Genomic DNA, 24,210 nt, shown 5'->3' on the forward strand with positions numbered 1-24,210 from the left:
CAAATAAATAGATAATAAAGATTGCATGTTGGATGATTAAGCAGGTGATGTTTTTGTTGTTTGCATGTGACTGTTAAACCTGAACTGTAGAAAATATCAAGATCTAAAAGCAGGAGTCTTTGATTACTATGTAGCAGCCTTTTTAAAAATACACTTACTCACACCAGGCTTGACTCTGACAACACCCCATAACAACAGTTAACATATTCTGTCCCTGTTCATGTGTTAGGTCACTGTAGAGGTGTACAGGAAAGCAAATGCCATTCATGGAACTAGAAAGCAGATTCCATTTTGGGAACTATACCCAGCAGGAAAAGGGAAGTTGAAAGTGACCTAAAATGAATGTCATTTCTTCAATCAAAGCTTCTTTGAAGGGCTGATGTACTTCGGCAAAATGCCAGGGAAATGCAGATGCAGAAACCAGATCAGGTTAAGGGTTCAGTCTGATTTGCAGACATTACAATGTCAACCTCTCTGGTCAGATTGAGGACAGATTTTTAAGATAAAAGGAGATAGTAGCAGCAAATTTAAGACAAAATCAAAAAATAAATTCCACTCAATTTATAACTCATCTTTTTAAACATCAGTTTGATTAGTAGAGCCAGTATGATTGAGAAGCAAAGAAAATTTTCCATTTCAGTGGAGGCTGCTGAAACCGATAACTAATCAAATACATTCAATTGCTAATACTTGGAAGTTGCAGATTTCCCAACTTTCTTTAAAACAAATTGACTGTATAGCTAGAAATAAATTAATTACAGTAGAATTAATGAAAAGGCATAATGTCCCATGAGGGCCCTTAAGAATTACTTAGGCAAAGTTCCCAGTTTTATTTCACTCCAAAGCTCAGTCTGTTCCCACACTACCAAAGAGTACATTTCTTGTACTTCCCATTCAACTCCCATCAAACTGCAGCTGATTCATATTAAAAACACGGTGACTCATCAAATCATAGGAGTTTACGGCCATAATACCACAAGAAAACAATTAACACACCCAAAGATACGGAATTTTATTTTTATATATATTATATACACATACGATTACAAAGCTGCATTTATCATAACAAAAGAATAGAGAGTGGATATATTCAACTTGTTCAATTAGCTGAGATTACAGTGAAAGCAGAGGCACTTTTGACTAAACCAAGTTCAATTCAATCCTCAAATAGATTAACATTCACTAAATACCATGAACCCTTGACTGTAAGTTTCCTTTCCAAGTAGTCTCAGGACACAATCCAAAGTTAGCAATTAATTGCTGCCCCAACTTATTCAGCATAGAAATCAAACTAGACACTTCTGCAATTTGTGCAGCTCAGTACAGAGGGGAGGGAGGAAGGGAGTGGGGGTAGAGGATGAATGGAAAGAGTACATTTGAAAATGTGTTATCAGAATTTTGTTGAACAAAGGATGCAGATTTCAACATATAAAGTACAGCTTTCTAGGGTCTAGTAGCTCTCAACTTGGTGAGAAATTACCATATTGTCACTCAGCTGCACAGAAATAAACAAGGGTGTTGGTTTAAATGAAGTAGCCAAAAACAAAACAAAATCAAGCACTAAAAACGACTTATCTTTCAGCATTCGCCTTAAATTGAACCTCTTATAAAGGAGGTTCTATAAGTCAGCACATAATCTAACAATTCAAAAAGGGTGAAATAGGCTTTCCAAGCCAAAAAGAAATCGAAAAGAGGAGAACAAAACCAAGCCTGGAAAGAACTTAATGACTAGTTACAAATTTTGGAATCAACAAGAGTAGTGGTAACAACCCCACTCACTTATAATAGCTCTGGTCCCAACTAAAAAGGCATACATGTACATTTTCTACATCTACCCTGGTTCACAACAGGTCTGGAACAATGATCAGAATTTAGATGCAGAGAAGTGTCAACTTCTCAAGGTGATTTTAAACAGTTTTAAATCTTGCACTCGCATGCTACATTTTCTGCTTGTCCTAATGTACATTTATAACACTGTCTTCATCATTAACTACAGCAGCATGTTCAGTGGACAAATAGACAGCACACCAGGGTTTCATGCTCTAACTAGTAACTATTGGTGGAACAACACACTAACTTGGCTTTTCAAAGAAAAGATCAGGGTCCTACATAATGCCCCGAACATGCACGGCATCACAAAGTTACTACCCGCAAGGGACAGGGCATCACTCTAGGGTTTAACTTCAGGGAAGGAGACAAGAATGCTAGTATTTAAAAGCACTACAATGCTAATAGTTCATTGCATTTTTAAAGAAGGTATTTCAACTTGGCTAGATATGTACTATTTCCATAAAGAATGCAAAATCTGATTGTACATCGAAACCCAACAAGTACTCTATTCATCCCTTGGACCAGCTAAACCCAAACAGAAAATATTTTCCCAACAGTAAGCAACGTTTGAGCAAGATAAAGATTTGGTAGTATTTGCATGTAACATTTAAACAGCAGCACACAATAAATACACCTTAAGCCAGTATACATTTCATTTTGAAATGACAAAAACGAAAAACCAGTTTGACACAGTTTGCACAGATCACATTTGAATATTCAACTGAAGTGCACAACCTTTAACAACCCTTATTTTATCATGGTTTCAATCCCAAACACGTTGAGATATGGTAGTTGTCAAAATCCAAGAAATGTTAGGACAGTATAGTAGTTTTTAAATTAATTCCACATCTAGTGTTTAATTGCATACTGGTGGTGACATCAAAATAGAAGTAAAAGCTGAAATGTTTGTTGGAATAGAGGAACGCATCATGTAATGTGTGTTTAAACTAAACTCTAGTTCCATCCTTCACCACCTGTATAAGTTCAAACATTTAAGGAAACAGATGTCAGCACATTTACATAATTGATAGCTCAGCCATTGAAAGAAGGTCTGAAGTTCAATTACTGGCCTGTCTCCAGTTAACCCATCCTTGCCAGCTATCAGAACTAATCTCTGGGCTAAGCAATGAATCACTGACCACGTATCCAGTATGCAAACACAACTAAGCAAACAGTTACCAGGTATGCACACTTTCCCACCACAAATGGTTCAAGTGCCATACTGGAAGGTGGAAAAACATTGTTCAACAGAATATAGTATATTTAGACATAATGTCAACTTAGCTTAGGGTTGGAACCTGGGGAATGAAACACAGGCTTCTTCAAGAGGTAAGCTGCAACCTGCGACATGCTCAGAAATTAATTTAAAAGGACTTTCTTTGAAGAAAACTTAAAGATGCACACGAGATTATAAATTTATTGATATCAAACAAGGATACACAAACTGAAGAAAGCACAGCATATCTTAAGGGAAGGGTGGACTTGTAGCAAATAAAGCTTCAATATACATAGTTTAGAAGTATATTAGTAAACTTGCAAATGGATTTTAGGAACTCTGGGGATAGACAACCAGCAAAACTTCAAGTAGGAAAAAGAATAAATCTAAAAAGGCGATGCAAAACGTGAGGCAATTACAAGCTAAGCTGAAAACAGACCTGAGTTTGCAAACATGAAGTCCGACTGAAACAAGGGCAAAACAAACGAAGATTTATTAATACAAGAATGGTGGAGAATTACAACCTCTCTTTTTTGGGCTTAAATGTTCACTTTTACAAACCTGAATTGCCTGTCGTCCTTGCTGTGCATCTGCTAATAACTGTAGGGTAATTTCTTTGGAGTCCTGTACGGCATCCTGGAGGTAGACAAAGCTGTGCCCTACATGACGGCTCATTGTGCATTCTCGACAAATTGGGACAGCGCAAGTATCACAGTACAGACGCATCACCTGGAAGAGGAGAGGGTGACAATTTTAGTTAAGTTAAAATAAATGAGATCAAAATTGAAACTTGCTTTGAGCAAAACATTGAGAAAACAACAGATTCTAAATCTCTTGGAAAAGCAACTCCACGAATCAAAATAGCACTAACGTTTCCAAGGAATAAAAGTATTCCAGAATGTGCAGAAATGATCTTCTATCTCCCAAAAAGCATTGCTTTTTCAGATAAAACAATTTTCAGTTTATCTTTGTTGTACACCTGATGTCCTATGCCAAGGCTGGTGAAATAAACAGAGGGATCCTCTGACTCCCAAGGTCAAATTAGTAGGTGGCATGAAAGAGTCTACTCGGAGACTACAACTGCTTTGTGGTAAGTCCCTTACATCCCGTTCCCCCCTATGGCAAAAGAATGGTCTTCACTTAGTATTGCATAAAAGGATAAGAGAAAATATGAACAGAGTGGTAGTATGATTGCACTGCTTAAGTTCCTGAATGGTCTTGACAGGATGAATGTAGGAAGAATATATGCTGGAGAAACTGTGGAGATGAAACACAGTTTCTTTTGTTCTTGCGGGTCAGCCCAGAATTTGGGACAATCATATGAAAATTAGAGTTCATTCTCAGGACATAGATGGGATATTTCTCTCCCTCTACCATTGAGGGGCTCTGGAACGGTCTCAGAAGATTGTGAACATGAAGTTTTAAGTATTTGTGAGAGGTAGATTGATTCTTGGTAGACAAGGGAATCAAAAGGTCATTGGGGGTCGCTATAATTCAGAACAAACAGATCATCCACAAACTCCATTGTCGAGCAGACTTGAGTGGCCAAACTTGTTTGTATTTTGTATGTTAGAATGCCAGTATTAACCCTCACCTTGCTTGCCCACCCATATCTAAACACTAGAAATAAAAATGCTGAGAAATTTAAGGCAGAATTCAGCTGTGTTCCTCACAGCTCTTACTGCTATCACAAGAGTTAGCATGTTTTCTTTTGCAAAGCTTCTGGAGTCTGAATGGTCACAACTCAAACCAGCAGAAAAACGCACTGCAGAATTTCAACACATATGAACACAATTAAATTAGGAAATACAAAAGTGAACTATTATTATAGGTAAATTGCAAACTCCTGATAACATTCAGCTGACTGCTAACTGAATTCAATGGAGAAGGAACAAATGCATCCGGGAAACAGATTTCAAGTTGGGTTAAAGATGTTAATATTCTTTCCAATTTAAAATATCCGTTCTCATCTCTAATTCCCCGTGGAAACAAAGTTCAGATACACATAGCTCCTTAGCTTAGTTTGATGCAAAAGCCTCAGCCTCATTGCACTGGTAAAGTTTCCATATTCTGCTCACATAATCCGCTTGCACTACCCTTACCCTACTCACTCGATTCTCATGGATGATAAAGCTAAAATTGGAACAATTGAGTGATGAAAACGTGAGACTCAGGTTTCCCCATCGTGTACACAAGTACTATTGACTGCATTTGCAGGCTCCTCCCATACAAAACTCCTCCCATTAAAAAACCTAAAGCTATGAAACTATAATGCCTTTCATCTCTCCTGAGCAATTCTTCAAAGCTTTCAGCTGGCTTCTACCTTCTGTCCTTGAATGGCCCTGATATCTAAATTTTAGGGAGTGGAAAAAAAAATCAAATCTCATTAACTGAAATCAAACTAAGTCTAGTGAAAAGTGTAGAACTTGAGGCATTCCAGTCACTTACCCACAATCCAAAAGAAACCCCACTAAATACTTTCAAGATACAGCGAGACTACCAACTAACCAGGCTGAGTAAAATTCTGTATTGTATGGAATTACCATGCAAAACAAAAGCTCTATTTCCATCAAAATTCTTCTTGGAAGAGTGAGGAACAAAGAAAAGGAAACATGATCAGGAGGTCAAGAGAATCACGTTTCACTCCTTCCTCCAAAGCAGTACAGCAAAGGACCATTATGTAAAATGCCTCAACGAAACCAGTGCAAAGAAACTGTTAAATTCATGGATGGCTTCTCTGGTGGTCACACAAACACAGCTTTCTTTCAGCTTCTACTTTTTAATAAAAAGAATGATAAAATGCAATGCTTCTGAAATCTAAAAGTGGCAGCATAATGGAGTAGTGGCACTATTCATGCAAAGCACCAATAAATTTCACATCTATGCTGAGTGCTGGTATTTTAAAGCTGCAAGATTATTCTGAATAAACAAAAGACTGCCTGAAACTTGAGACATTTACCTTCTAGAACCTAAACGGTATTAGGTCATATAAAATGGTTTAGATTTTGTACAATAATGGGCATAATGACATCAAGGATAAATTGCACTGTGGCACACAGACGGATTTCAACTGCTGCATGGAACGCTCAAAGGCACTTCACAGGGCTATTGTAAAACAAAATGACATACAGTCACATCCCAAAAATAATGGATCATACGAGTAAAAGCTTGGTCAAATACAAAGGTTTAAAAAGAGTCCATTAAAGGAGGAAACCAAGGTTGGAAGGGTGTAGGGCGGGATTTGCAGCCTCGACAACTTAAATTCTAAGTTTTATGATCCAGCCCCACTAGCTACCTGATAAAGCAGCACTGCAAAAGTTTGTACTGTACTTCCAAATAAGCCTGTTGGACTATAACTTGGTATTGTGCGATTTTTAAAAAAACACTGGGTATGGTCACCAATGAAAAAGCAATTTTAACTTGGAATGTAAGAGAGGCCAGAATTAGAGAGAATGAAAATCTCTTTCATCGTGTTATGGATTGGAGAAGGTTAGAGATAGGAAGACTTGGAGATTTTCTAACCTACACAGAGCTAGAAATCAGCCTGATATTTCATGAAATTATTTACGTTTATGCACATTACATACAAAAATGTGGAACTTCTGTATTAGAAGTGATGGAATTCCTCTAGTCAATAGTTGTAAAGGTACATCAAGCACCAGTATCCAAAAGCTCTATCACAAACATAGATGGATTCTAAGAAGAACTTTTAAACCAAAATAGTCATGCCTGTTTTCAAATTATTTTCCTTTCAACTTCATACAACCTTCACACACAATCATGGATCAGTCCATCAGCTTAGTGACATCTACAAAAAACAGCGCACAATATAAAAAAAGTGAGGCTGTTCATTACATTCTTTTCATCTCTAAATATACCACCAGATGCATTAATTTAGAGGGATCTTCCAAAGTGATCCTTGAATTGTCACTACACAATTCAAAAAATGCATAGATGGCAACTTGTTTTTTGAAAAGCTCAGCCTATAGATTAATCTAAACCTTAAATATGCTACGTAACTCGTGCACTGTCTTTGCTGAATAGCAATCATTTTAAACAGTAGCTTTGAAAAACTTTGGGTCAAACAGGAATGCATTTATTGCGAATAAACTGAGTATTTGTTTGCAAAGCTTAGCTTTTCCTCATTAAATTTTTTGGCCACCTTTTGCTTTTTGGAATTTTCTCAGATCTAGCCTACCACTAATCTTTGCCACAGTGGACATTTTCTCTTTCATTTTGATGTTATCCTCAACTCCCTAGTTAAATGAGGGTTAGCTTATCCTCTTTCTAGAATCCTCCTTCCTCACTTATTTTCTTAAATGCCTGCCATTCCTGGTAAACTCCTTTCCCAGTCCATTGCCGCTAGCTCTGCCACATTCCTTTATAATTACCTTTTATTTAAAACATTGCACATTTGTTTCCAACCCATGTTCATCCCTCTCAAATAGAATACTAAAGTCTGCCATGTTACGGTCACAGTTTTCTGCAGGATTTTAAAAAAACTGACATCATTTATTAAACCTGCCTCATTACATAATACCAGATCCAAAACAGCTAGATTCCTAGTTGAATCCACAATATATTTTTCTTGGAAAGTGTCCTATCAATTCTTCCTCAGGCTACCTCTGCCAACCTGACTATCCAAATCTACCTCTGTAGAAGTGATGTACTTCTTCTAGTCAATAGTTGCACAGGCACAAAAAGCACCAGTATCCAAAAGCCCTATTTGCAAACATAGATGGACCCATGATGATAAAATGTACAGCTTTTATTTTCAATGTGTACTTATTATCCCCTGCTTTGCTCTGTCCTACCACATAGCTTGATAGGGGATCTATGCACAACTACTTACCCCCACCATCTGGCTTTTAGATCTTCTGATCCAAGATAAATTTCGCTATTATACTTAATGCATTCCTTACTAATGTTAGCAAAGCATGTTTTCCTTTTGCAATGTCACAATCCTGAATATTTAATTTTCCTTGTAACCATGTCACTGAAATGGCTTTCAGATCATACATTTGTCGCCGAATTTACTTTTGTTCCAAATGCTACTTACATACAAATAAAAAGCAATTTATTTTGTCTTTTTGTTTTTTTTCTCCCCATCTCTGACCCTATTTACTGCTGCTTGGTACCCATTATCCCTTTGTTTCACTCCAAGTATCAATGTCTACACCTTGTTCACATGGTTTAACAAAGATCAAAGTTTCAGACAATTTACAGTCCTTACTTGAGAACAAATTTACATTTTTAACTGTGCTTCCAAATCTTGAAACTATAGTTTGGAGAACAGGATTTACCTAAATATAGACTTATAACCACAACGTAAGCAAAGCTAATGATTTTATGGTTCCACTGTACATTGAGAAGGAAGAATAATAAAATCCTGATAACTGAATCATAAGTATATAAATTTGGATTTGAGCCAGCTAAATTAGTGCTGGCAACATCCCAGCTGTTGTGAATACACTGTATTACACCACGAATAATGGTTTGTGGTTTTGTTGACAAAGATAAGGTTTATAAAGCAACACCACACCATGAGCTGACTGCGCTCAAAACTAGAGATTAGGATTACTTCGGCAACCCATGTTAGCAGTTTTCCCAAATTCAGCTGCCAACTGGTTACCAGTTTAATCTTAGAAAAGACAGTGATATAGTGGTAATATCACCAGTATTCGAGAAACCCTGACTAACACTCTGGGGATAAAGGGCTTAAATTCCACCACAGCGGTTCACGGAGCTTAAAATAAACTGGAATTAAAAGACAGACCATGATAACGCTCACCAGATTGTTGAAAACTCAACTAGTTCAATGTTATTTGGAGAAGAAAATCTGTCATCCTTAGGCTAGCTTACATGTGACCCCAAAGCTACTGAAATATGATAGAGGACTCCGCCTGCCCTCTGAAGCCTCGCAAGCCACACAGTTCTAGGGCAGCTTGAGCACTTACACCTTGTTTTTAAAAAAAAATCATAAAAGTTATTTCTGTAAAAGAGGCGAGGTGAACAAGTATATTTTGATGTGTTTGATTCTCAACTTCCCTCTGAAATAGCCATTGTAAGACACTCATTTTAAACTGCAATTTCAAGTAGGCAGGTAATAAACGCTGGCTTAGCCAGCAATGCCCACATCCGTCAAACAAATAAGATTATAATTATTTCATATCCATCCAGTTTCTTACTCTCTTTTTCTAACAGTCTGGATTGTTAACCTAATGCAAAGTTATAGGCAGTTTTGACTCAGGTCAAGAATGATCAGAACAATACTAGCCACAGACTTCCATTCCAACAGTTGAAATAAGACTGAACACAAATCCAGGGTTGAAGCAACAACATTAAGTCCAACTGCGTAGGAAGAACTACCAGTAATTCTAAGGAGGAACACCAGTGAGCGTAATTCTTAAAGTCTTCAGGCTAAAGTGCATGTCAAATGTATTTCAGTTCAAAATTTAAAATGTGGTGAAAGTTGGGATCAGAAGGAGGTTGCAAAAAGAGAAAGTCTGAAAAACGCTGACAGTTTTTTCAAAAATCCTCTGCCTACCACAGCTTGTTAAAAGCTTTCACCTCACCCTGATAGCAATCTGGTTACAGTATACAAGTGTTGTTCTTTCTAACTTTTCTTCAACCTCACTGCCTACAGGGTGGTACAAATACAGGAACATTAACTCCCAGTTATTGACACTTCAGTATCTGGATGTGAGCCAGCTTCAACTGTTCTGGCAACATGCCTGGGAGTATTTTCAGTGCTTAAATTCATTGGTTGATGAGAGAAATTGAGGAGTAAAACAGGAAAAATCCAAGGGATTCGAGGAGTATACATGGCTTTCATTTAATTTCCTTGAGTTAGGGGCAATGTAAACTTCTGATAAAAGACCAGGATGATAACAAGGCAAACACTCAGCACCTCAACATAAATTATTCTGCCCTATTGATAGACTATCGCCTTCTCTCAACAACTGGAAGACTATACGGTCAAGGACCGTGCCAAAACTGTTTGCAGAGCTCCAAACTGAAGCAAGATGATTAAATTTGATGCAATTATTCCATTGCTCCAGGGGACAACCAGCTACTTCAAAAAAGGCTGAACACCAATGATAGCAATACAAGTTATGTCTTAAATCTCTACATCACTTCACCCTTTTTCAAAGTCTAACCGAGATAAGATTTTTAGCTAGTGCTGGGTTGATGAGGAGATGTCAACCTTAGTTGTAGTGACAAATTAGTTGAACAGAGAGAGGGGTCAAATCACTAACTTTCAAAGCAAACTTTTCATTCCTAATAATCCCATCTCAAATGTGAAATGAGGTAAAGTGTTGTCAATGCTTGATGCAAGAGAAATGGATGCAAACCCCCCTCAATCATCACCCACAGACACTCCAAGTCCCATCTGCCAGCTGCAAAGGCAGCTTGTGTGTCCTGCCTCCTATTTTGTATCCTAACTAAACTTCAAAAACACCAATGCCTGCTTTTAAATCGTGTTTTAACCCAAGGATAGCTGACTTAGAATATATTCAACTCACCAACATTTCAAAAATTCTCATTATTGCATTTTAAACCCTCCGACAACATAATGGCGTTAAATCTTCAACTTCCTTCTTGCACATTACCTCAACCCTTCAGCAAAGGGCTCATACACTGGAATTCTCTCACCAGAACTGACCCACTTGCCTTTCAAACCCTCCACAGAATCTATTTCTTTGACCAGAGTTTTTGACAGGAATCATGGAGGAGCTAAATCCTGTCCTCAACCAAGGTCACTGGAAAATGATTAGGAACCACCGTGCTTACTTTCCCCTTAGTTAGCAACAATCAGTTATTGTACCTCATCTTCAAAATTATGAATTTTTAAGCAATAAATGAAACATTAAATTCCAAGATCCACTCATTTTTCAGAAAGTAAAAAGACTCGCCCCATAAAACAGACTAAATAAGACCATCTGCAGTAAACCTAGGCCTTCCGCCTCCTTGACTAGCTAGAGTCTTACGCTAAGCACACAATTCAAAGAAAAAGGCATGTTAAGGTCACATCCTCGGGAACACAAGGTCACCAGTGACAAAAAAAGTGCCATGCATTAATAACAAATGGCAGAAAGGCATTAAAAGCAGCTGCCATTCTAAGTTACTTAGTCACTCAGTCCTAGAAGCAACCGAGGATACACACAAAGCATGGAAGGCAGTGTATACTCCACATTGCATGTTGTATTTCTGGCAACATACCAGATTTCTAGTGATTTCATGATTCCTGGGTCATCCTGTTTCTCCTTTATCAAAATGGGGAGAAACTTGCTTGACATTCTGGAAGGGGAATCCTTCAAAAATTACAAATTAATTTCTCATTGTATGGAGGATACAGTTTTTACATTCAGAGAGAGGGGAAATAAAATTAGTTAGTGGAGTAAAGTCTAGAGATTTACAGCATGGGAAACAGACTCTTTGATCCAACTCACCCATACCAACCAAATACCCTAAATAAATCCAGTCCTATTTGTCAGCATTTATCCCTCTAATTCCTTCCTATTCATATACCTTTCCAGATGCCTTTTGTACCAGCCTTCACCACTTCCTCTGGACACTCATTCCATACACGCACCACCAGTGAAAAGGTTGCCCTGCAGGTCCCTTTAAATTCTTACCCCTCTCACTATAAACCTATACCCTCTAATTCTGGACTCTTCCACTCCATGAAAAAGACTTGTCTGTTCATCCTATCCAAGTGCATGATTTTATAAACCTCTATAAGGTCACCGCTCAGCCTCCAATGCTGCAGGGAAAATAGCCACAGCCTACTCAGCCTCACCCTATAGTCCAAACCCTCTAATCCTGGCAACACCCTTGTAAATCTTTTCTGAACCCTTTCAAGTTTCACAACTTTCTTCCATAGCAGGGAGACCAGAACTGCACGTACTATTCCAATAGTGGCCTAACCAATGTCCTGTACGGCCGCAACATAACTTCCCAATCCTATACTTAATACACTGACTGATAAAGGCAAGCATATTAAATGCCTTCTTCACTATCCTATTACCTGCAACTGTGCTTTCAAGTAACTGTGAACTTGCACTCCCAAGGTCTTTGTTCAGCAACACTCCCCAGGACCTCACCATTAAATGCACAAGCCCTGCCCTGATTCCCATTTCCAAAATGCAGCACCTCATTTGTCTAGATTAGTCTCCATCCACCAGTCCTCAGCCCATTGGTCAAGATCCAGTTGCACTGAGGTAACAGTCTTCGCTATCCACAAAATCTTCAATTTTGATGTCACCTGCAAACTTACTAACCATGCCTCTCACCTATATAAACAATTTTTCTTGAAAAGTGATAATATTTGAATTCCAGCTCAAATTACTTTTCCAATTCAATTAATTCTTCAGTTGAGACTTTTCACTAAATAGCTTTTGAAATGCACCGTATTGACACCTCAAATCTTCAGTGCTGTCAATACAGTCATTTCAAAAGTTATTTAGTGAAGATCTTCAGTGAAGGTTTGAGATATTATATCAGTATACTGACCCTCCATCTCTAAATAATTTAAGTTTCACATCAGTATGTTTTCTTGTTTCTCAATTATGCACTCCAATCCCACAAATCACGTTTCATCACTGCAAGTTACAGACAAAATTAATTAAGTCTCTAATTATACTGGCAGACACAGCCAATTATTCAGGTCATCTTTCTTACTAAAACATTTTAACAAAGTTTACAATTTGGCACTCAAACCCATTTTATTCAGGGTTCTGTGCAGCTGACCAATCATTCAATTGGTGCAAGTTCAAAATAGGTGCCATGAAGTTAAAAAGGTCAATAGTTTGCAAATCTTGTGGGCCTTTATTATTTAAGGCCAATTTATAATAATTTCAGAGCATGTTAAATTTAAGGGATCTTAAAGGGAACTTTGAAGGGGGAATGGTTTAAAAAAAGGTCAGATTTTTAAACAGAATACTTCAGTCATACTGTACCAGTTCATTACTGGTTGATTTAAAAATGAATAAGTAGTTAACCTTCACACGAAAGGAGGCGGTCATGTATCCAAAGCTTGTTTTTTTTCCAAATGTGAATTTCAAAACTTGTGAATTGAGCACTCAAGGTGAAGAATGACAGCACACAACGAACAAGAATACTTCCCACTTCGGTTATCTAGTGTCAATACTATTTACTCCCACTGTCAAGACTTTCCTCTGTGCTCAACGAATACAAACTGTGCCTCCACTGCCAGTGTGACGCTGGTTAATTTATGCCAAGATAGATTTAGCCCCAAAAATCAAGAATCCTATTGAAACTATCCACAGGAGTGCATCTTGAATCAAACGTACCATAAATCCATCCTGATCACATTAATTAATTACATTCTAAAAGCAAGAGTGCGCAGATTTAACCACCTGCACTAACAAAATGCTAGAAATACTGAGGTCTAGCAGCAAACATGGATAAAATGTTTACGGTCTCATGAAAATGTTTACTGGAAATGTAAACATTCTCCAAATATAATGTCTGATCAGATGTGTATTTTCAGCAACTTGTTTTTATTTGCTACAACTGTGCACTTTTCACAACAGCTGAAAAAAAGGAAGGCAATCAAAAAGTACCCAAGAGCCTTTTTTCTCTCCTCTACAGTGCTAGCAAGCACCTCAATCTAGTGATAGATAAGCCACATTACACCAAATCCTCCTTATCCACAGGCATAGGCGCAAGTACTACTAATGGATAACAGAAGTGTGGTTGCCACTCCTATGTAGCTCTTCCATGTACAAAGATTATCAGACCAGACAAGTCAATGAGAAAACAAACGATGCTGCCTGGACCTGACCTCATCCAAATCATTCAATAACAAAGGTGAAGCACACATTAACAGTTCCAACCTTTATAGCCCACAAAACAAACACTGTTGGTACCTCAGCAGGTTTACCTCACCCATTAACGCATACAGATTCTAATGTTTCATCAGACATCCTAGGATACGGAGAAAACTGAAATTGGTCACTGATACAGAGTCAGTACCAATTTCCAAGGTGCTTTCTAGATATTCTTGCAAATAGGTTCATAAACATCCTGAAAACAGAATCAACTGTTAAACCACAGACGGCCATTTAGCCCATACATTACTACTACGTTATATAGAGGTACTAATGTCCTGCACTTTTCTTCCCCCTACTCACACCTTTCCACATTCTTATCCAAATAAGCCTCCGAGGTCCTCTTTCATGCCTTAACTGAACCAGCCTCCACCACATATCCAGGCAAAACTTTCCATACTGAGTAAAATATTTTAAATCACTTTCCCCCTGTCTATTTTGCAAATAATTTTAAATCTATGCCAACTTGGTATTATTCCTTTTTCAAGCAGAAAGTGTTTCTCTCCAACTATTCTACCTAGCCCACTCATTTTGAAAATCTCTAGAAGCCTTCTCCAAGAGTTCAAACTATTCTCATGACTCAAGTTCTTTGTCCCCAAAACCTTTTGTAAACTATTTTTTCCACACACTCTCCAATACATTCACATCTTTCCTATAATATAGCGCCCACAACTGGACACAATACTCCAGCTGAGGTCTAACAATTGTGCTATAAACTTCAATATCACCTTGTTCTTGCACTCTATGCCACTATTAAAGCCAAGGATACTGTATGCTTCATGTAATTACTTAGGCATGAGAACCAGTTAGAAGCAGCAATAGATGCTTGTCCAAGATAGGGAGAAGAGCATCAATTCAGCCAGGTACTTTTTCAGTTACACCTTTTACAAAAGGCAACGTAGGTATTTATTGATTTGTTGCCCTTCCTTAGAAAGCACAAGAGCACAAAAACACTGAGCACCACATGCGAAGCTAACACAAACTCCTGACAATTCTGAGAACATAGGTTAAAAACAATGACTGCAGTGCTGGAAAACAGATTCTGGATTAGTGGTGCTGGAAAAGCACAGTATGGCCACCTGTGACAGCATGGTATTTTGGAGGATGCGTGGGGTTGGAGAAATTAAGATAATTTCCTATACAACAAAAGCAATTAGCACTGTCTTTTAACTACTTAATGTAGATGCTAGCAAACTTACTTCAAATCATTAACCATAAACAAGATGCTTCCTACACATGGAATGCAGCTAGGAGTAAGCAATGGCAGTTGGCGCAACTGTAGTACTGCTCATCATTAAAGCAGAGGAATACCACGTGGGAACAACTGCAATGCCAGAAGGGTAAAAATGTGAACTATGATGCATTGTTAACTGATTCACAGGAATAAACCTATATATAGGTTTTAACAAAGTGCCTCCAGCACAACATTAAACTTAGTTCAGCATTATGGGGTCCCTCCTCTATGCAAATCAATAAAACTGGACAGATGCATTAAGGTCACATGGAGCAGAAGCTGCTGGGAACTAAGAGCTTTAGAAATATTCAAGCAAGCAAAGTTCCATCAAATTGGCAATGCCGATCTGTAAAAGTCAGGTTTCTGAATAAGCACAGCATCAAGATAAACATTAACCACCCCACACACTTTCCAACTGCAATGGAATACAAGACTGCAAGATTCCACAGTCAATAAAGCCCATCAAAAAGGAAGGAACAACACAGGTCACATGAAATGGTCATCGCGGGTTCAAGACCAAACGCATTCTAATTACAATGATCACTGCCTTCTTCCACAGAATTGACCACTAGCGAAAATATATACTTTTATACTAGATCGCTAGATGCCACCCTAGTGGTTTCTCATTTTGTTCAATTAAAATTCTTATCTATCCATAACAGCCAACAACTTGGTATTACGTAAAGATAGAAAATAGGAGGAGTAAGCCGTTCAGATCTCAGGAATAGAGAGCGACAGGTCCGATTTGTGTGAGGAGTGGTTAAGGTTGTGCAACTGGTTCCCAGATTGTCTGTAGATACCTTCCCCCCCCCATTTGTCCCTCGGTCACCAGCCCCCTCCACATTCCTGATGAAGGGCTAATGCCTGAAATGTCCACTCACTTGCTCCTCGGATGCTGCCTGACCTGCTGTGCTTTTCCAGCACATTTTTTGGCTCTGATCTCCAGCACCTGCAGCCCTCACTTTCTCCTGTAGTCAATAATGTTCAAAATGGCAGGAGAGCTCAACCCTGTGGAATATGCAGGTAGTCAGATTAACGATTTTGCAGATGGCATGAGAACTGGGTGGACAGTGAAGAAGGATATCAAAGGATACAACAGGATATAGATAAGTTGGAAAGTAGGGTGGAGAAATGGATAGCGGAATTTAATCTGGATAAGAGAAGAAATGCATTTTGGGAAGTCAAATATAAGAGGAAAGGATACTGCAAATGACCAGACTTACAGTAGCATTGATATCAAGGGATTTGGCGTCCAAGGCCGTGGCGACAGAAGTAGATAAGACTGTTAAAGACAGCATTAGGCACACTTGCCTTCATCAGTCGGAGTACTGAGTATAAAAGTTCGCAAGTCATGTTGCAAATCTATACGACTGACCGTAAAAGATTGGTCACCTTAGCACATTTCCTGCTCCAAATCTACATCACAATACTGCCAGAAACAACGGACTGGGCTGTGTGCTGTGCACACTGGAAGCTCCTGATAATAAGTCTGCGGAGATCAAATACCAAAGATCTGCCAGTGCTCATAGCTAGTCATCCGATAATGTATGTAAATGGCCACATATCCTCTGCATACTTCAGAGACAACAACCCAAAGACCCAAGACAAAACATTTCATAGTTCCATCAGGATTGCTCTAACCATTTCTCCAAAGTGATGGAATGCTTGTCCACTTAAAATCCTAGCTTTTTAAGCAAAGTAACTGTAACCTTGCTCATAGCTTTAAATTTTGGAGATGTGACTACAAATCAACACTTAAATATTGAGAAAGAAACCAAACAAAGTTGAATCCCATCTCAAACTCCAACAACCAGAGAAACATTCACTTTACAAATCCCATTTGACATTAAATTAGGAATGACATGGTAACCTCAATGCAAAATATCTTCATCCGCAAATTGTGTGCCATTCCCATTATAGAGCAGCCATCAATTTGCATTAGTATCATACACATCTAACAAAACACAATCATGCTACTTGGTCTGCTCACCCAGCCATCCGACTATCCACCTTCACAAACTTTGACATGATTTCAAGAAAGGAGCATAATCACTTAACATCTGAACTATGAGGAATCACTGCTTGGTCTTAAAACTTTTACTTCCAAACAACACTAAATTTGATACAGTTTTCACACTCTTCAGGAGAAACAAAGTCTTTAAGTACCTCATCTACAGTTGCTAGCAACTAATTTTGGTACGGTATTGGAACACAATGTTTGTTAAAACCGAGCTCGATTGTGTCTACCTGCCTACTACTTTGGTGATGAACTAAACTTCCAAAAGCAGCACTGAGGGCAATTGGTTTGAAATAAAATCCAATTGTTTTCTCTCCCACTTCCTCCCTTATACTGGACACTCCACCTCAAACTTGCTTCAGTTTGGCTCACCATACAATTAGCAAATCAGAATAAACAGTCCAAAACAGACTGACGTTTTAAATGTTTTACACTTGCCATTTAATTAAATACAAATCAAAATTTTCACTAACTCTTTACAGCTGATCGTATAGGAAGCATGCGTAAACTATAAGCAAAGATAGCTGTTGGAGAGCGGGGAATTGAACATTTATCAGATGAAATTTATAACAGTAACAAACAGATGTTATTCAGCACGTTCAACTTGTTACATCACTCAAGATTACAGTTGATTGAATGGAGGCCTTAACTCGACCATCCTGTTTTCACTCCATAATCTGAAACTCCTTTATTGATTAAAAACCTTTGAGGAGAGATGTAAGGCATTGCATTCCTATTCCACAGAATATATGGACAGTAGTGAAAACTGTGGACACAGGATATTTTATAAGACACTTCACTCATTATCACTTGAGGTCCACTGCAAAAGGGTAAAAGAAAGTTCAAAAACTTTGGGGTGGGCAAATACAGATCTAAAACATTGAAAAAGCTGATAAAAAGTTGTGAAAAAATAAACCGTAGAAAGGAAATGAAAGATGCATTACAAAACCTGTTCCTCATTCATAATATATACCCAGATTTTCCTTTAGAAAGGGTAACAACCCACTGGAGAGGATTGCTTTTTCACTAGCGATAGATTCTACAGATTAATTTTAACATTCTCAATTTCAAAAGACCTACAAAAACCACTGTTCTCCAATTCATCCAGTTATAAATTCTAAAATTGAGAAAGCAAGGAAGCATAATGGAAATCATCCCAGGTAATTAGACATTGCTGTAACGTTGTAAACATATCAGACCATTCGCACACTGATCCCATAATTAAACATGGCCAAATTATTTATTTTTGATGGTGGACAGTGACTCTCCTAGACTGAAGTCCAGACTGAATAGAAGGGCTGCATTCAAAACATTACAAGACCAAAACGTTCATCCCAATCAGTGGATTTCTGGAGAAGTCATCCAAATGCAGTTTTTTTTAAACAAACTATCTACAATCTCTAAAATTTATGCACCTAACCATATGTTGTAGTTACCCTCTCACACTGGAATACAAATTTTGCTAATAAGACCACTGTTGGAAATTAATTTGCAACTATGTAGCACCTTATGTCACTCAGGAAACCCCCCAAAGTGCTTTGCCTGGATGAAATTACTTGATGTCCTGTCACCATTTCAGCTCAACGCAGCAGTTCTCTTATATACAAAGTGAAACAATTCAAGTGTTAGAAAAGAGTCCAAGGGAATTAACCACTTCAAATAATGAGAAAAGCAGCCAGTTCAAAGCTCTTCAGTCAATTCCAGTTAGGTTACACTAGATCACCAGCAATGTAGGTAACTAGCTTAAAAATTTAAGAAAAACAGAACTATTTCTGAGAAAATTGAACCGAGCTGTTTCGTTAAGACATGAATTGAAAATCAGAGCTATCCTTGGGCTCTGGGCATAAAGAACACTTCAAAGGCGACAAAATGCACTGTAGAATGCATGATGTAATGAGCTCTTGGAATGTCTGTATACAAGAAAACCATATCCCAACATCCTCAATTTCATTTAAATTGATTATGGGCTTGAATGTAGTTTTCCTGCAGCCTGGTGTGTTTTACCAGATGCTCCTGAGCACTACCTCCATAGTTAACCCCACCCTGATGAGCATAATGATCCATTAGAAATTTGTTTTCCCTCCAAATGACATTTGAAACACTGCAATTCTTGCTGAACAATTCACTGAAATAGCCGTGTTTTAAAAATACCAAAATTAACAGAATAACAGTGGGTGGCATAGTGGTCAGCACTGCTGCCTCAGCGCCAGAGACCCGGACTCTGTGTGGAATTTGCACATTCTCCCCGTGTCTGTGTGGTTTTCTCCGGGTGCTCCGGTTTCCTCCCACAGTCCAAAGATGTGCAGGTCAGGTGAATTGGCCATGCTAAATTGCCCGTAGTGTTAGGTGAAGGAGTAAACGTTGGGGAATGGGTCTGGGTGGGTTGCGCTTTGGCGGGTCGGTGTGGACTTGTTGGGCCGAAGGGCCTGTTTCCACACTAAGTAATCTAATCTAAAAAAATTGCGTTAACGCAATATAGACCAGATATGATTTATCTGGCCAAGACTGAGCTTTGTAACATTTGCAATTCTTTGGAATACATTTACCTATCCTGGGTGGAAAGGATATCCTTCATTTAAATTAATGCATCACTGAAATGGGTAGAAAAAAAAAGAACGACAAGACGATGTTACTCATTAGCGGGGGGGGGGGGGGGGTGGAATGAGAGGGTCGACGACAAAGCAAATTCCCTGCATTTACACTCTACGAAACGAGAAACGATCCTAAAAGTAAAACGCACGCTTTGACTCTGCCCGCCCAACAGAAGGCACCATTTTGTTTTGGGGAAAAAAGGCTGCCCCGCAATCCCGGAACGGATAGGGACGACACGTGTGCGAGTACACACAAAACCAAATCTCCCAAATCAAACCCACTGTTTTCTCCAGAGTGGGAAATTAACTTACAGTTGCTAACTGCCACAACCCAAAATTAATCGATATGTTATGCAACTGACACTGGCCAGAACATAAATGTACACAATACAGGAGCACAGGCTGAAAAAGACGCTCATGCTGCCGATACCACGTTTCTGAGGACATATTGTTTCCAGGTTGCTAAGCAGGAGACACCTTTGCGATTAAATTGGCGAGTAGCCAACTCATTTTACGAGGAAAAAAAATCCCAATTTATTCCTAACATCATGTAGCGCAATTTTAAGATTTTCGTTCAAATGCGTTCATCGTCCTTTTCCATTACTACCCGTTGAATAACGGAGATTTATTAACCTTCCAATTACCATCTATATACTGGTCATTTTAAAATATTTATATCAATTCCACACCAAGGCAGCCAGGAAAATGTCATCAGCTTTGCCAAATGTGTAATCAAAAACATCGAATTAAGCAACCGACAACACTGCAAACAGTCCGCCTGTGAATTTGAATTGAAAATCGGTCACAAATCAGAGCAGAACACATTGCCCCATATCGCTTTAGTAAAGCTACAGTGCAAGTTAAAGTAAAATGCAAACAAAAGGGTTCGGAATGTCAAGATTTGCGGCCACGAGAATAGTTAACGGTCGTCGTTCGGATTAAAATGATCTGCAACCAGAAGATAGGGAGATGAAGGCAGAAGTACAAAACTCCCGAGTTGAAACATGAATATGGTGAAACATATAGTTCGAGTCTTTTCGAATAACAGAAAACGACTGTGATTTTAAGTTAAAGCAAGACTGTATACAATGTATTAAACCCAGAAATTGTCATTGGTTACCAAAAGGACCCCAAGTCCCTGGTATTAAATCTCTACATTCATGAAGCTATAAAGCAAATGTTATAAAAATAATTGGCTGCATATACTAAACTGCACCCAATTCGTATATTCCAAATCACCTGCTAATCTATTAGCACAATTTAAAAACGATATTTTCCTCAAAACTAAATTAATCAAATCAGAATTTGGCACAAAAACACCGAAAACCATAAACCTACTCCAAAATGTCGCATTTTCCCCAGTGCAATGAAAACAGGTTGCATTCGCTCCCCAACCAACGAATACACAGCAATGTAAGCCCACGCCACAAACGAAAATACTCCGTACTTTAAAAACCGTACAACGAAAGGAGACAGTCCGCGACAGCAATTCAAACCCCCGTGCAACCAGTGCAATTCCAGACTGCATTTTAAAACGCGGTGAAACGAATTCAATCCCAAGGAACGCATGAAACCCAACTCATCGAAATGCCGGAGCAACGAAGGAACCCCATTCGAAGTCAAATCGCTGGAAACGAAGGGAACCCGGTGCAACTCAACCCCACGCGAAAGGAAAGGCTTGGTGCCTTTTCGATTCCCCGATGCCACCAGCCCGAGCCTGGGAAGTGGAAGCAAACGGTGCATCTTACCCCCCTCCCCCATCTCGCTTAACCGGCTCGACACTGAGACCTACTTCGTTCTCGTGTTGCTGGCAGTAGCTGACCCGTTCGTGTGCGATGGGAAGGCTGGCGAAGGGCTGCTGGTTGTAGTGGGGCTGGGGCTGGGGCTGGGGCGGGGGCGGCTGCTGCTGCCTGAAGCGGTGGATGGCGTGCTCCTTGGTGAGGCGGACCCGCTGGTGGGCCCGCACGCAGCGGTCGCACAGGTACTCGGCGCAGTCCAGGCAGCGGGAGGTGACCGGGGCGCCTTCATCACAGGAGCTGCAGCCTCCACCTCCACCCCCGGCCCCGGCCTGGGAGCTCCTGGGCCGGGCACGGCCTCTGCCCCCTCCCGCCGCTCCTCCTGCCCCCCCTCCGCCGTCCAGCTCGTCCTCGGCCGCCGACACCACGTCCAGCAGGTTGTTGAGCAGCAGCAGCTCGGCCGGGAGGCCCGGCTCGTTGTCGGAGGAAGCCGAGGCGCCGGGCATCAGGCGCTCACAGATCGGGCAGCTCAGCCGCTCCGAGGTGGAGCACGACGACGACGACGAGGAGGAGGACGACGACGACGACGCGGAAGACGAGTTGACCGTCGAGGCGGCGGCGGCCTCGGACTCCGGGCCAGGCCCGTTGCCGGGCTGGAGGCGCCGGTGAGCGGCGGCAGGCGGCCCCCCTGCTCCCCCTCCCCGCCGCGGCCTCCGGGCAGCCCCGCCGGCGCCAGCGTGAGCCTCCAGGCAGGCCTGGCAGAAGGAGTGGCGGCACGGCAGCAGGCGCAGCTCGTCGGCCGCCGCGGAGCCCCGGCAGCGAGGCCCCGGGCCCAGCCCGCGGGCACGGCACAGGCCGCACTGGGGCTGGAGCTGGGCCTCGGGCCTGCCGCCGGGAGCCGGGCCCTGAGAGGGGGAGGAGGAGGAGGAGGAGGCGGCCGCCGCCGCCGGAGGAGGGGGTGGAGGAGGAGGAGGGGGAGCGGGGGGAGGAGGAGCAGCAGCCGCCGCCTGCTGCTGCTGCTGCTCGGAGCCGCAGAAAGGGGCGGCCATGGCGGCGTCCGAGCGCTGGAAACAGCGCGGGTAGAAGCGGCCCTGGGCCAGCTCGGGGGCCGGCGGCGGCGGCGGCCGGGACGAGGGCAGCCGCTCGGCTTCCTCAGCGAGAACCGCTCCCCTCTGCAGCGACCGGGAAATCCACATGGAGCGGCCGGCGGGGGCTCATATTCCCCCTCCCCGGGCGGGAGGTCGGGGTGGGTCCAGCACCCCCCCGGGGGACGGGACGGGACGGGACGGGAGGGGTATCCCTTCACAAAAAAAATAAATTTAAATTAAAAAACCTCCTCTTCTCCTCCCCCCAAACCTTTTTTTCCTCACACACTCTTGCCGCCGCCGCCGCCTCCTCCTCCCACCCGCTACTAGGCCTCTCGTCAATCCCCGGGCTTTCCTAGGCGTCCAGCCGGTCCTCCTCCTCCTCCCGCCCCCTTCCCGGCGGCCTCTCTTCAGCTGCGCTGCGGGCTCCTGACGCTGCTCGTGCCGCCGCTCCCCTCCGCGGCTGCGCGCTCCATCTTCTCGCACTTTCTCCCGTCTCGCTCGCGCTCTCTCTGTCTGCCCGCCCGCGCGCTCCTGCCGCCTCTTTCGACGTCGCCCCCGACGCTGGAGGGGGCGGGGCGAGTTACGGTGTGGTGGTGGTGGTGCTGGCGGCAGTGCCGTCCTGACGTCACCGCGTCGGGCGCCGTGACGTCACCTTTGCGTCCAGGTGCTCGGCTCTCCCTCCCGCCTCTTTCCGTTCATTCATTCATGCGTTCCGCCAGCCCATTCATAATTCATTTCATTCATAATTCCACACACACGCGCGCGCGCGCTGGACCCAGTCGAGCTCAGGGGTTGGCTTTTTCGACGCGGAAACTGTACTTCCATCGCGTTTTATTTTATGAATCGTGGCCGAAATTTGACGCACTGCGAGATTGCCAGGATGGGCAACAGAATCTGACCCAGCCAGACGTAGAGAAATAAGACCGGGGGTGGGGGGGGTGTTTCCAGAAGTATAGAGGGGCGTGGGTTTAAAGGTGAGAGGGGAAAGATTTAAAAGGGGCAACCCTTTTAGACGGAGGGCGGTGCGTGTATGGAATGAGCTGCCAGAGGGAAGTGGTGGACCAGCAGGAGGCTGGGAGAACACAGCAATCCAGGAGGTGGAGAAGTCGATGTTTCGGGTATAACCCTTCTTCAGGAGTGGGGGATGAGGGAACCAGGGTGGTGAGGTGGGGATAGGTGAACACAGGTAGACGGTGTGAACTGATCGATGGGAGGACATCAGGCAATTCCTCCACCTTCCCACCCCCCCACCGCAACCTCACCATCTCCGAACGTGCAGTGCTTCACTCTCTCCACACCAACCCCTGGTTCACCATCAAACCTGCTGACAAAGGCAGGGTGGTGGTAGACTCCGACACCACATCCTACCTCCCCCCACCCCCCTGACCACAACCCCGTTGTGACCCATACTGTCCATTGCCTCCGGTGATCCCGCCCCCCGCCACTGCGTCCAATCTCACAGTCCCCCAACCCTGCACTACCCAGCTCTGTCTGCTCCCCAAGATCCCACAAGCCCAACTACTCCGGCAGACCCATGCTCCTGCCCCACCGAATTCGTCTCATCCTCTCCCGACTCCATCCTCTTCCCCATTGGCTCAGGCACTTCCCACAACATCCATGCCCTCCATCTCTTCAATAACTT

At 41.8% G+C, this 24,210-nt stretch overlaps 1 protein-coding gene across 1 annotated transcript in view; it reads right to left on the minus strand.

The window, feature by feature from the left end:
- Positions 1 to 23,102, minus strand: part of trim71 (tripartite motif containing 71, E3 ubiquitin protein ligase) — a 42,475-nt gene extending 19,373 nt beyond the window's left edge. Inside the window, exons 1-2 of the mRNA XM_072547662.1 lie at positions 21,537 to 23,102; positions 3,608 to 3,775 (exon numbers count right to left, since the gene is read on the minus strand). Of these exons, the coding sequence (XP_072403763.1) occupies positions 3,608 to 3,775; positions 21,537 to 22,676 (1,308 nt within the window). The 5' untranslated portion in view covers positions 22,677 to 23,102. The remainder of the gene's footprint in view (positions 1 to 3,607; positions 3,776 to 21,536) is intronic.
- Between the last annotated feature and the right edge of the window lie 1,108 nt (positions 23,103 to 24,210).

This window comes from Chiloscyllium punctatum, chromosome 26 (assembly GCF_047496795.1).
Source record: "Chiloscyllium punctatum isolate Juve2018m chromosome 26, sChiPun1.3, whole genome shotgun sequence".
Lineage (NCBI taxonomy): Eukaryota > Metazoa > Chordata > Chondrichthyes > Orectolobiformes > Hemiscylliidae > Chiloscyllium > Chiloscyllium punctatum.